At 45.6% G+C, this 14,708-nt stretch overlaps 1 protein-coding gene across 1 annotated transcript in view; it reads left to right on the top strand.

Annotated features, from left to right (window-relative positions):
- The window catches only part of DNAAF8 (dynein axonemal assembly factor 8), a 168,017-nt gene that overhangs the window by 6,110 nt on the left and 147,199 nt on the right, over positions 1–14,708 (top strand). Inside the window, exons 4-6 of the mRNA XM_065412855.1 lie at positions 4,260–4,362; positions 12,280–12,421; positions 14,478–14,624. Of these exons, the coding sequence (XP_065268927.1) occupies positions 4,260–4,362; positions 12,280–12,421; positions 14,478–14,624 (392 nt within the window). The remainder of the gene's footprint in view (positions 1–4,259; positions 4,363–12,279; positions 12,422–14,477; positions 14,625–14,708) is intronic.

A 14,708-nucleotide genomic window follows, 5' to 3' on the forward strand; every position in this document is an offset into this window, starting at 1 on the left:
CTTCCCCCCCGCTGCTTGGGGCGGCAAAAACGCTGGAGCCGGCCCTGCGTATGCACATATGTAATAGGGTGGTTTGCGTGTTAAGCGGTAGAAGCCTGGGATCAGCTGACCCTAGTTACTAAGGAGGCACACCTAAGCAGAGATCAACTGATTCCTCTGTAAACAGCAGCAGAAAGCTTGGAGATGGGGAAGTTGAGTGGAGTACAGAGGCTGCTGTGACTGTGAGCAAATAGGCTCCACCAGAGAAATGTGAGACTACAGGTATGAAAGGCCTGGGAGTGACCTGATAAGAGGGTAAACGGATGGACTTGAGAACTTTCTCTTCTGAGTATTTAATTTAATAAATGAGAACCTGAGAAAGGCAAAAGGATTTGTGAGTTATTGAAGAAGGCCCTTGAGGGGAAAATTGAGGAAGGGCCATCCTGTTGCAGGGCTATCCCTGGCCACAAGGGGGTGTGCAGGAGGTGACTGTCTGTTTACAACCTGGTTTTGAAAACTAGTCCCTATTTAATCTCCAGCTCCTAAAGGTAGTTAAGCTCGTGCCTCACTTTAATCATAAGAAGCCCCATTTAAGTCAATGGAACTACTCATGCTTAAAATTAAATCTGTGCTTTGGTTTGGGGCCATAGTAACTCACTTAAAGAGGCATATCTAATAGACTGACTTTTTCACAAGTCATCTCTTTTATTATCAGTCAAATCCTGCAAACCCTTAGCTCCTTTGCTGCCGGGCCTTATAGGACACCCTATAATAGTCTTTGCTCATGTGAGTAAGGATGTGCGGGAGTCGACCTGACAATATAATTATGTACATGATAGATCAGTGTTTATATTTATTTAGCATTATCATTTAAAAAGAAGCTGGTTGCCAATTACACCATAATTACAGCAAATATGTAAATTCAGAGCTTTCACTGAGATCCTTTTGGTAAAACTGTATCAGTGCTGAGATCTAACACAGTTCTCATTATAATAACCTCCATTGTCTGTCTGTCACTCCCTCTTGAGAGATGCTCCTCACTCTTTCCAGAGCAAGAATTCTCAGTAGGAGCTGCTGAGCCATGACTAGCTTCATATCACTGACACAAGTTTCAGTCTGTAGCCATCATCAGACTTTTGTCCTTAACCAGACTTTTAGCAGCAACCTGCAATATTCGAATGAAGCTAATTAGTATGTGTGGTGTAATTGCAATGCAGTTACAATGTAACTGACAGCCAACTTCCTTTTCAAAATGACATCAATATTTTTAAATAGTCATTGTCCTGATGCTATTATTTTTATGGGCTGGACAGGTATGTTTTTACTAAAAAATGAAATTTGAAAATGTTTCAGTGGAGGAGAAAAATCAGTATGCTAGTTCTTTCTTGTTAAGTGCCTGATCCTGTTACTCATACAAAATAAGATTTAAATTAGTTGTTACCACTCAAGAAAGAGATCTTGGCGTCATTGTGGATAGTTCTCTGAAAACATCTACTCAGTGTGCAGGCTGTCAAAAAAGCTAACAGAATGTTAGGAACCATTAGGAAAGGGTAGATAAAATGACAGAAAATATCCTAATGTCACTATATAAATCCATGGTATGCCCACACCTTGAATACTGCATTCAGTTCTGGTCAGCCCATCTAAAAAAAGATGTATTAGTATTAGAAAAGGTACAGAGAAGGGCAATACAAATGATAGGCGTAAGGAACAGCTTCCATATGAGGAGAGATTAAAAAGACTGGGCCTTTTTAGATTGGAAAAGAGATGCTGAAAAGGGTCGGATAGTGGTCTATAAAATCATGAATGGTATGGAGAAAGTGAATAAGGAAGTGTAATTTATCCCTTCACATTACACAAGAACTAGGGGTCACCTAATTAAATTAATAGGCAGCAGGTTTAAAACAAACAAAGGAAGTACAGTACTTCATACAACACACAGTCAACCTGTGGAATTCGTTGTCAGGGGATGTTGTGAAGGCCAAAGCTATAACAGAATTCAAAACAGAATTAGATAAGTTCATGAAGGATAGGTCTATCAACGGCTATTAGCCAAGATGGTAAGGTATATAACCCCATGCTCTGGGTGTCCCTAGCCTCTGACTGTCAGAAGCTGGGACTGGATAACGGGGGATGGATCACTCAATGATTGCCTGTTCTGTTCATTCCCTCTGAAGCACCTGGCATTGGCCACTGTCGGAAGATAGGATACTGGGCTAGATGGACCATTGGTCTGACCCAGAATGGCCATTATTATGTTCTTATGTCATAAATGAGTAACTGTATAAGGACTAAAATTTCAAAAATAGTTACCTAAGTTGGGTCTCCAAAATACTGACCTGGTTTTATAATTAGGGAGTAGTCAGCTGTTGGCTTCTTTTATATATTAGTTTTTAATACAATTTAGGCTAGGATCCTGCAATTCATTATGCTCAAGTGGCACACATCGATATCAATAGGATGGATGCAGTGGTGTACCCATGTAGATCGTAATGAAGGATCCAGGCCTAGTGTCTTTACTTTAGGCGAGTATATTTTTAATTAATGTTGTGCCTTAAGTCACAGTCAGGACAGACGCTTTCTGTATGAAAAGCTCTCTGTAAATGACTAGTAATATAATAAAGCGAGCATTGTGGGCAGATTGGGTATTTTGGTATTTGCATTTTTAAGCCCAGGGAAGGCTTTGAGAGGAGTCGGTAAATTCTGACATTTCCTGATATTTAGCCACCAGATGGTGTTTCTCCTCAGTATATAAAGTAAAGAGCTGTGAATGTTGAACTTCAGTGAACCACTGATATCCCATGAATTCCAGCACAGACCCCGGATGGCTGTTTGCATGCTGGGAAACAACTTACTGTCTAGCAGCCCAGGAAAACACAAACCTGGTCTGAAGAAGGGGTATGTAAATATTTAGGCCCAGATCCTCAAAGGTGTTTAGGCACCTTTGGGCTTTAGTGTTTGCTTGCCAAGCTGCAGGTCTCTACTCCCAACTTCTGGGTGCATTGGTTGACCAGCACATTTGACCTAAGGTTGCAGTTGAAAACTCTCTCTTCTCACTGAAAAGGAGAGGAAGAGGATGGTGGCCTGCCTGGCCTGCTGCTTTGCTAACTTCCTCCTCTGGCTCCAAGTAGCTAGCTCCTCTCCAGCCTGAACTGTGGGAAGAGTGCACATAGCTAATTATATTTGGTGATGAATAATTTGAGGTCATCCCACTTTCTTATTGGACAGCCAATTCTGAGATCCAGCTTGCTGCTGGCTGTGATGTAGAAATAATGTTTCTAGGTCAGGAACCCATCTGCCTTTAAGTAAGGTAAAACAGGGAGAAAACCAAGGGAGGGGGCTACATGCCTCATCCTGAAAGTTGCTGAGGATACACAGCTCCCTTTGAAATCAGTGGAAGTTACAAGTGCTCAGCACCTCTTAGGATCAGGCTCTGTATCCTTTCTCTTGGAAGAGAAGATGGCCTGATCTACCTGACTGTCTCTCCTCTGTCATGATTTTTTCCTAGTCTATTTTTATAGGGGTCAGTGATCCTGAAAGGAGGAGTCCCCTGCAGAAGTGGGTGTGGGAAGTGGGATAGATGCATTATCTGATAGGAAACATGGTGTTAACATTTCACTGAGACTTGGGCTGGATCTGGTGTTGCTGATGGACATGAGAGGGAAGGAGGGACCAGGTGTTAGGAAGGGACTCCAGCATGTGATTAGCTGTTGGAACCGAGTTATAGGTTGGGGGACAGTAAGCAGAGGGGGATGTCAGGTGGATATTAGAGGGATGGGTCTTGTATTTCTGATCTGAGGAGGTGCTGATTCAGTCCATATTACCGCATCCATCCCAGACTCAGCAGCTTCTTCAGATAGGGCAGGAAGCTCCTCCACTCTTATGTTGAGCATCAGTCTCTCCAGCTAGGCTCTCTTAGCACTTAGGCTGCACTTGGTCTCATCAGATCTGCTCAGTCATCACAGTGGAATGCAGACAATGGGAGGCACCAGGCAGTAGCTTCCCTCTTCTAGATAACCATATCCAGTTTTGTAGGTCCATCCTGAAGGACCCATGTGTCCAGTGGAGTACAGGGTCGTCTTCTGGGGAATGACAGCAACATGACACTGGTGGAGTTCAGGAAGGCAGGTGTCCATATGCTGTTCATGCATTCAGGTACTTCTGCATGGTGAAGGTACTCAGGAGAACTTATCCCATAGAGTATAGGCCTTTGTGATTTTTACCTTTGTAATAACCTCTTGGGGATGAATTTTCCCTCACCATTGGTTTCATTTTTTCAGGATATCGAGAAGTGGGATCTAGACAAGATTCTTGAGGACCTGGAGGAGCAGAGAGACAGTAGAACTCACTCAGAGGAGCCTGCTCTTCCTTCAAAGGATCATAGTAACATTGGTTTTGTAATGTTAACTAGCTGAAACTGTGTAAAAACAATCCACTCAGAGTAGGGCACACCAGAACTGACATCTCTTCTCGCCTATGTCATTCTCTCTAACTTCTCCTTGCCTGTCTACATTGATGGTGCCTTGAACATCTATCCCTCTGCTTAACTTCTCTTGCACTTAAGAATTTTTATTTCTAACCTAAACTTTCCTTTACTGCGAGACCATTGCTTCTTAGCCGGCCATGTTCTGAGAATGAACAATTCCCTTCCTTATTCGGTGTCAAAGGTACTGGGCCAGATGCAGCCCTGGTCTAAGCCTATTGATTGAAACAGAAACACACCAAGGCTGAATTTGTCCCACTGAGCCTATAGACTGGGGTCATGTCTCTGCTAACTTCTGCCCATCCCACGTGGGGCCATATTGCCTAGGAGTTGTGGTTGTATCCTTTCAGGCAGCTGGACAGTGTGCAACACATTTCCTGGTTTTTAAAGGAGAAGTAGTGTATCAACTATGACTTGCTCCTTCTTGCCCACTCCAGAACTACAGGATGGAGGTCTCTAGGAGCCACTGTGCAGTGTCATCCTTCAGCTTCCCACTTCCCCTGCAGTGCAACTTCAGCAGATCTGGGTAGATTTTAGCCTTTGGAAAGGAGTAGCATGAGCACCCAGCTAGCACCTTCTGTTCCCCATACATTAGCTGCCTAGAGAGATGGGAATTCCCTCTTGGGGCTATGGCATGCTGGAAGACATGGAAAACAGGCCCTCTTACTTAATACCCAGGCCCAAATTGGATCAGGTTTCTAAACTCTGAGAAGGTACCAGGCCCTATACTTGGGGAGTAAAGGTGGGTAGTAGGCCCATGGGATACAGATAAATACAATCAATTGGTAAGTGCCATTTAAACACTTAGTGTCACTGGAAATTGGAGTAGTTCTTCGAGTGATGTCCCTATGGGTGTTCCACTTTAGTTGTTTGTGCGCCCCTGTGCTTGCAATCAGAGATTTATGGTAGCAATGTCCGATTGGGTCACACATACACGGTCCCTGTCTTGCACTGCTTCAGGCGATTAACTGGTGCTGTGCGACCAGCCCTCCCTCAGTTCCTTCTCTACCGCGGTTGGCTCGAGTTGGAGCAACTAGCAGCACCTCTCAGCTTTCTGAGTAGCATAGTTTCCCCTAGCTTTTAGGTTTTCTTCTAGTTAGATTAGTTATCTTTTTACTTTATGCTTGTCCTTTTTGTTTTCTCAAAAGAAAAAAAAATTTCCTCGTAGGACTGTAGGTTTCTGTTTTTACCACTGTAGCACAGTATTCATACGTCCCTTATGGGGAGAGTACGTTCCCTAAGGGGCGTGCCTGGCTCCCCAGGGTTCAAATATAGTTCAAACTACTTCCTTACCTGCAGGCTTTCTATATCTCTCAGTGTGTCCTGCAATATATGTGTCTCGCTGAGACAGCGAAGTGCTCTCACTGTCACAACCTCAAAGCCCACACCAAGAAGGTGAGAGATCTCCAACTTAAACTTCTCCTCATGGAGAAGTCTCTCCGTCCGGCATCTGAGCCTGAGATACACACCCCTGGCCAGAGATCACAGACTACAGCCTCTGACAAGGGCACTTCTTCCACGGCCCAGGCTTCCGATCAACCCGCCAAGGAGGCGGCAAAAAAACGGGGTACCACGACCCCGACTCTGGAGTTGGCTAAGAAAAGGCATTCCTCTAGCAGGCAAACTCTCAGGACCAACTGCATCAACCATTCCAATGGCTGAAACAACAGGACCCTCTGGCACCATCGGTACCAAGAAAACGAAAGTTGCCAAGCGGCTGAGCTTGGACACAGGCACCAAGGGGAAAATGAAACCGCAGGCTGCGGTACCGCCAGAGACGACTAAACACTCAGCACCCCCACAGCTGATGGCACTGCCAAGTACAGACATCGCACACTCCAGTCACACATCGGCACTGACTGGCAGGTTTCAGCATCTGGTACCGATTCCTACTACACCGATGGCATCCACTTTGCAACAATTCCTACACCAAAAAGACCTCACCGTTTCCTCTATACCGGAATCTCCCATCCTTGGCACCGACGGTTCTCACGGTATCTAGTCAACCCAGCTCCACCTATTTCCGCTCCACAATTCTCGAGCAAGGATGAAGGTGGAGACGATACTGTCATACACTCTCCACAACATTCCTCCCCTGTGGCTGTTCCCACCACGCCTGCCCCTTCGTGCAAGACCTGCCTGGCAGACCTTCAGAACCAACCCTGGTATGGGCATCCCCGGATGCCGCCTGTGCCTTTCCCACCCCAATGGCCATTTTGGAGCCAATGGACAGCATATCCACCACCACCACATAGATCTGCCATCCTTCCCAGAGCTAGCACACAGCCAGTCACCCTTATCAACAGCACAGGGACCACTTGAAACTTCAGAACAGGGGGCTGAAGAGGAAGAACAACTCCAGGCTGCTCTTGACTCTGCAGATTCAGCAGCAAAATCAATAGCGACCACAGTGGTTATGAGGAAGGCTTCCTGGCTCCATCTATCGGGATTCCCAAAACCAGTACAGTCGACGGTTGAAGACCTACTGTTCAAGGGATCCAAACTCTTTGCGGATGTAACAAGTGTAGCTGGGTCCCTCTGGTTTCTGCCCCTGCTGCACCCACAAACCAGCCAGAGACCTCTGTGTTGGTGCAATCACCCATGCTCTTTATTTCAGTTTATTTTCCCATCACCTTCTAGTTACAAACAACTTCAGTATCACAGCCCCAGGGACTGCTAACTCCTGCAGCCAGCAGGGATGAGCTCCAACTCCCTGGCTTCTCCCTTTCCTTCTTTCCTGCTAGCTTTTATGCAGCCCCTGGCTAACGTGGCCGGCAGCTGTTCCTCATTTGCCACTCAGGCCTGGGCTTACTCAGCCAGCTCCAATTCCCCTTTCTTGATTGGAGCTGGTGTGATAGAGGCCTGGCTCAAAGTTTCTTAGCCAGCACCCTGCACACACCTCCCCCACTTATGAACTGCCAGGTTCGTCCTTCCTCATCCTCTCTGCCCCTTACCGGTAGGATTTGGCTCGGGGAGTCTCACCCCTTCTTCTGGGTGATCCCCAGCATCCTTTTTGTGGGGTTCCTTCCTCCCCCTCCCCCCTGCAGAAAGTACACTGTGGGGGGTAGATGCCCCTATAGCTCTGCCACCACCCACAGGTCCTCACACCAGTCGCACCCCTGTGGGCGTCCCTTCACCTTTATCTCCTTTTCTTCCGGTAGGGGGTCGGGCTCCATCCCGACCTTCTCCAGGACACCCTGGGCCTCGGGTTCTCCCAAGCCACCAAGTGGAGTCCACGTCTCCTCTCCTGGGAGTCGCATTGTGGGGAGCTCCAGTTGCCCCTTTTCTCCCGCTAAGGGGCTTGGGCTGGCCATCTCCCCCACACCACCGCCCTCTCTTTCTACCCTATCTGGGCTTTGTTGTCTAGGGTTTCAGTGTTCGCTTCTCCAAGGACCCTGCTCCTCTTCCTGACTAGGGCTTCTCTGTCTAGGGATCTCCGTCCCCTTCTTTGGGGAACCTTTCCTTTTCCCTCCGGGGGGAGGGCCCCAGTCCATACCCAACACAGTAGCAATTGTTTTAGGACTAGGGTGTCCATTATCTCCTAGGGGGAGCACGATCACACTCCCTCTGTGTCCCCCTACTCTGTATGCTCATTTATACTCACTTCTAACAGCTATGGCCTTTTGAAGCAACATGAAAAACAGTAGCAGGTGAAAGGTTAGTTTTCTTGATACCAGCCTAGAACCAGCCTGTTAATTATCTTAAAAGAGAAACCTATTGGCCCAGTTGGTCCTTAACTGGTGTAAATCAACATAGCTCCATTAGCTTCCATGGAGCTATGACAACTCACACCACCAATTGCTCTGACACACTTTCTCTAAAGGCGCCTATTATAACAACGGCACATAACTGTCAGGTTACCATAACTTTAGAGTCTAGGGTGAATATATCCCCTCCACACTAACCAGGAGGTAGTAGGTGCCACTCCTGCTGATAATACTTCTGTTACCTGAGGTTTTTACATTTAGTTGGGAATTTTAACTGGAATATTTTGTTAGCAGTGTTTCCCAAATGGTGGGTTGCAGGCCTACAGGTGGGGGGAGGCAGGGATTGGAAAACAAGCTCACCCCACGCTCCCCGCTTAGCGGCGGCTCCTGTCCTGCAGGGCTGGGCATGGTTCCCTGCTCTGGGCATTGTGACCTGGCACACAGTGCTGCTTAGGGGCAGCTGGGCCAAATTTCAGCGAGCAGAGATGTGACCTGGTGCACCGGGTTTCAGTGCACTCATTCATATTTGGCCCAGCCACTACCCCATCCTAATAGAGGGGTGGTTAGGCCAAATTTCAGTGAATGGCGTTGCCATTGCTACTCCGCGTGCCAGATTCCCCACCCCTTAAGAGCCCTGAACTCTAGCCTGAGCTGCAATGTCAAAGCAATGTTTACACAGCTTTTTTTAGCCTGCTAGCACAAATCTGTTGCCCTTGGCTGGGAGGCTTGTTGCCAGATGCAGGGTAGACATGTCTTAAGCCTGCGGCTGTCAGCTGAGGACTTCTTGCTCTGAGAGTCCTTGAAGACTGGGCCCCATCTTCTCTGCAGAGCTGGAGACATGTTCATATTGTTTCTTTCTTTCCATCTTTCCCTCAACATACACAACGATGCAATCCCAGTGTCTCTGAATTAGACTCTCAGTTATTCCCATGGAAACCCACTGAGGGCTAATGGGGTTGCACAGATGTCACTGGGGGCCCACTTTGGCTTGTAGAAACTTTATTACAGGTGACCATGTGAGAGAAGGAAAGTCTGACTCTGAGATCCCAGGCTGAGTTTGCAGGAGTAGCAGGTAGGAAAACAAGCTTATTACTTGCAAGCTTATCAGATTTTATCTGGAACTTAATGATGCACAATGAAAATGGAGCCCCACGCTGTCATCTTTACATAGTCACTGTTTAGGGTTGAACTGAACTTTAAAGAGCAAATTTTAAAAAGTGTCAGAAACAATTAAAAAAACAAAACCCTCCCCATTCCAAACTTTAAGGTGTCTGATTTTTTATTTTTATTTTTTTGAAAGATTGCTTGAATCATTCTTATGGGTTTCTGTACCATCCAGCACCATTTGCAAGGGGGGAGATTTGCAAAGGTATTTAGATGTTTAAAGATGCAGATAATCTCCCTAGGTGTCTAACAAGTGCCTAAGTGTGAGTTAGGCACCTAAGTGAGTTAGGCGCCTAACTTCTATTGAAAGCAAATAAGAATTAGGCATCCGTCTCACGTAGGTGCTTAGTGGGATTGAGAAAAGCACCTATCTGCTTCTTTATATGCCTAAGTACCTTTGTAGATCTGGCCCAAGGTCTGCAAATGAACCATAAATTATTGTTCCTCCAAAAGGAACTTAGAAAAGATACTTCTTATGCCATTTCAAAGCTAAAGCTTAGTAGGAAAGAAAATGGAGGCTCTGGTTACGTTAAATTGATATCCTTCTCAGGGTGAGGAGGAGGAAAAAGCATTTTGCCTGAATAACTGAACTAAAAATATGGGAAGAGGGTGACTGTATAGGTCTATAGTTTAAGATGTGACCCTTATCTGCATTGTTCATGACCTCAAACATGATTGTTCTGTAAGTACTAGCATCCACCTGCTTTAAGAGTTCTTGTGGATACATACAGTGCTCTCTTGATGTAAATAGAATCAGCAGAAATCTCAAGGTTAAGCATTTGGGGGACCCACTTGTCTGTTTCCACCCTCTCCAGACCTCTCAACCTAATGGTTTGTGCATTGATTAGACTTTGAGTTGTAGTTTTCATTGTGTCATTGCCCTTCACAGATGAAGAGAGCAGTTCAGACAAATTCAGTTTCTTCTGTTGCAGTTCCACTTGCATCTCAGGATCATTCCCTTTCTGTTCTTCATCATTAAACCTAAATCCAAAGAGGGGAGTCACAGAGCTAGGCCACTGCACTTTGAAACCCAGGGCTGAAATCTCTGTTTGAAGATTCTGCAGTGAAGTTGTTACTTACATCACTTGGAAATAGCTGTGGAGGTGCCCTCCTGGGATTGCTAATGCAGAATCATTGAGTATGTCTAAACTGCATTGTAAACCCAGGTTTGTGGGACTAGGTGTTTCCAAGCCCTTGCTTGAGCGTCCACACTGCATCGTAAAGCTGGGTTTACAATTGCTGGACCCAGTTCTCAGGCTTAGTGTGTAGTGTAGATATACCCTAAGTGTTTGTTTTAGTAGGTTACATTAGTACCCAATCATGGCAACAAAAAACAGCACACTTCCATCTGCCACTGGGCCAGAAGATTGCTCCACATACTGTCAGACTCAGTCCCATCCTTGGTGATCTATGTATTTGTGACATTCAGGGTTGATTATTGCAACTTACTAATACAGATGGAGCTGGTAGTGCCACTGTAGTTAATGTTGCCTGATGTTTTCTATTAAAAGACCCTGTTTTCAGTTATTTATAATTTTGTCAGACTTTAAGCATTTGGGCTGAAATTTCCCATGCTGGGTGTTTGCCTCAGGCTAAATTTCTCTTTTTTTAAAGGTTAAGCTGCTGCCAAGAACGAGATTAGGGAAAATACGTTTTGTTTGTGTTTAAAAAAAATTTCTTGCAGTTGTTTTGTTGAGAAGCACTGGAACTTCCATGCTTTGGAGCAAGGACTTGAAATTTGGAGGGAGGGTCGCTCTGGTGTTAGGGATGTCTTTTGCTGTCCCAGAGAACATCAGCCAAATTTGGCTAAGCCTTTGAAAATTTCAATTTGCATATGCTAAGTAGAGACTTGTTAGAGTTTGGCCGCTAAACTCTCTGAAGATTCCAACTTTGCTAGGTATGCTCCATTTCCACACCACTCCTGCATACTGCGCATGCACCATCCCCACAGTGTGACTGAGCATGCCGTAACCCCTGACTTCATGTGCTTAATAGAACTTTCCCTGCAATTGCTGAATGAGGCAGGGGTCCTGTGAAAAAAGTAATGTGATCATGTCACTAAAGGCTGTCTCATAAGGCATATGCACAATGGGGCTGAATTAAAGTTGCATAGTCAGTCATAATATTGGAATTTTTCAACGTTTGAGTGCTTGACTTTGCAACCTTAGTGTTCTTTTAATGTAGGATTTTGTGTAAAATCTTATATATTTGAAGAATGGCATGTTAGGTTTCTGTGCTCCACTCTCTGAAACAAGCAGGGTGGGTACCTGACTGTGGGTATGTTATTCCTTACAGGGAATATTTTCAGGGAGTCAAGTAAATACCATCAGTTCTCCTCTCCCCAATTTTACCTTCTCCCTGTCCTGTCTCCCTGCTGTTTACCTCTCTAAGTCTTCTTCAATTAATATTGTAACAGTCTATCCTGCCTTTCCTACTGGATGCCATAGCCCAAATTCCAAGTGGAAGGGTAAATGGGTGTAAGCTACATTTCTTTACACTGACCTAAGGGACTGTAGGTCAGTGTAAGTGGCTTGACAAAGAGGCAGAAGAAGGTGTAAATTAAACTGGTTTATGTTCCTTTATATTCCCTGCTGAATCTGGTCCTATTTATCTGTCCTGTCATGCTATATCAGCACTCCAGAGGCCAGCTTCCAGGGAATGCAGTGGCACAAGCTGAGTGGTGGCAGTCAGGAGCAAAGGAAGGATAGACCATTAGAACCTTACACATAGGTTTTTTTTAAGTTTATTTAAAAATTAAACTATTGGCCTGGTTTTGAAGTGAAACCAGATTTTGACTGCAGCTACCTAGCAATACACTCCTTACCACTCCTGTGTCTGTGACACTCTGTAGAGAAAGTGATAAGGCACAAAAGGGGAAGTTGGAGGCTCTTCTTACAACAGCAAGACTGTAGTAAATAGTTCTCTGTCATCTCTGTTGATCCATAGAGGCCTTGATTGCTAGATCCCAAAGTAGACTCATGGAAAAGCTAGAAGAGTTGTGTGCCAAGCAGTCCAAGGCATTGTCTCCACGCCACAGGAAGCCATTGGCCACACTTGCTCACTTTCAAGAACACCAAGGAGATCAGAAGTAGGTCCTGCTCTCTAGGAGTTAATTTTTGCACATACTGGGTGATTATGGTTGGGACTGCAGTAAGAATGTATGGGAATTAATGATTTCACTTGGGTGCCTTTCTATAGCCCTGTACCTTGCAGGAATTTAATAGCACAGTGGGAATGTGGCACAGTATTTTTATTTTCTTAAGGTGAGGAATTGCATGTGTTTATGGTAGTGTTGAAAAGAAAAGCTAACAAGAGTTACCCAGGCCAATCCATTGAAAAAGGTTGTGATGCATGCAGCCAATCTGTGCAACAGTGAAGGGGTCATAGAGCCTGTCACACACAAAGGACCCTAGGAGAGTTAGGTGCCTAACTCGCATTGAATTCAATGGGATTTAGGCATCTAACTCCATTAGGGTCCTTTGAAAATCCAAAGCGGAATGATCTGAATCTACTCACCAGTGCCCCAACTACCCCAGTGCAGCCATGTGGTAACAAGGTCCCAATCAGGTGCCCATTGAAGTCAAGATTCCCATTGACTTCCATGGGTGCTGGCTCAGGCCTTAAGTGAGCAACCCCCTTGCTGACTCAATCCACAATGACCAGCTCTAGACGGAGACACATCCAAGGCAGTGCGGGGCTTGCCAAGATGAGGGAGCAAACTAAGGGTCAGTGCTCCATGTCGTAGTGTTTGACTGTCATCAGTAAGGTGCCTTTCCATGCAGCATTCTTGGAGAGGGGGAAGGGCACAAACCCAACCTCCTTTCTCTGGCTCTCCCAGAGTATTTGTCTTCGCCTACGTCTTCCAGTAGAGCACAAAAGAGCTTGCAATCTAAAAAGAGAAATGGATGAAGTGTGGGAGAATGGGGTTGAGCAGACAAGCCAAGTGATCAGGGTGATGAGTGGCCATGTTTTGATTGTTCCATGGGGGGCTTGGGGTTTGTATTTTCTCTCAATGGCCTCTTGACCTCGCCATTATTAGCTGGGTGTAATTTCTTTCAGGCATCACTATAGAACAGGATCATGAGGAGGACTCTGAATGCACAGAGGCAGTGGCCTTCCAGACCCGCTCAGGGAGGATGTTCTATGCATAGAGGGTGGTGTGGAAGAAATGGTAGTGAAAGAAGCAGACAAACTGGGTATCAAGGATGGCATTATTGGCAGAGCCGGGAGGACAGGGGCAAATCAATAACCGACAAAGGCAGATTATTAGGGAAGGGCAGAGTTATGGGGATATTGAAGGGGAGGACAAGAAATGTGAACATGATGCGGTGAAGATGGGGTAGCCAGTGGAGGTGTTCAAAGACAGGAGTGATATGATGTGGTCTTAGTGACTGCACTTTGTGCACATGGTAGTGAGAGAGAGGACTGTCCGGGAAGCCTAAGGAGGAGGTTACAGTAATCAAACCTGTGCCTGTCTTTGAGATTGTAAGCTCTTTAGGGCAGGAACTGTCTTTTTCTATATTCTACAGTGCCAACCTCACCATCAGTGCTTGAGAAATAAATAATAGTTAACCCTGGGACAAGGGGTCCTAAGAGGTCAGAAGATTTTCCCCCTCCAGCTGGGGATAAAAATCAGAGCATCACCATCAGGTCTCTAAGCAGACAAGTGTAGGCATCTCCTCTGAGGGGATCAGAAAATTCTATTTTCTGCCCGGTCTGGTCAGGTTGATTTATATGGCTGTCTGTGCCTCTAACTGAGCAAGGTCATTGTTTGAGTCGAAAATCAGAGATTCCTCAAAGATACCCAGTACAGTCGACTTTTTGGAAACAGACAGACTGTAAATCTTTAGCATTTCAACTCCTGTCTAGCCCAGACCTGTGTCACTAAGGTGCTGTGGATGCAGATCTGAACTCTATGTCATGGGGTAATGTCATGTCTGTTGAATTCAGCAGCTCTGAAGTTTAAATCTTGGCATTTATGGTAGTGTTCTTCTACCATGTGCAGAGACCGTGAGTTGGAACCTGTGTAATAGTCAGGAGTGCAGTCCCTTTCTTGATCTATTTTCATTCCAAATGTATGTCCTGTTGGAACTCTTCTCCTAGGAAGATGAATAATACCTTGAAACGATGATTTATATTCTCAGAGAAATCGTCTTCCCGCCACCTCCCCAGAGCTGTCGAAGTATGGACATGCCAGAACTGCAGTGTACAGCAGAGCCCCCAACAGTGTACATTGATTTACGGGACGCTAAACCACACAAATCAGCATTACCGTCCGTTGAAAATCAAAGGTAACTTCTGGGGTCTGATGTTAGTGAAAAACGAGGGACCGAGGGCACGAACCTGAAGTTTGTGGCAAATCCCATGCCCGTGGT

Source organism: Emys orbicularis, chromosome 10, assembly GCF_028017835.1.
Source record: "Emys orbicularis isolate rEmyOrb1 chromosome 10, rEmyOrb1.hap1, whole genome shotgun sequence".
NCBI classification, from domain to species: domain Eukaryota; kingdom Metazoa; phylum Chordata; order Testudines; family Emydidae; genus Emys; species Emys orbicularis.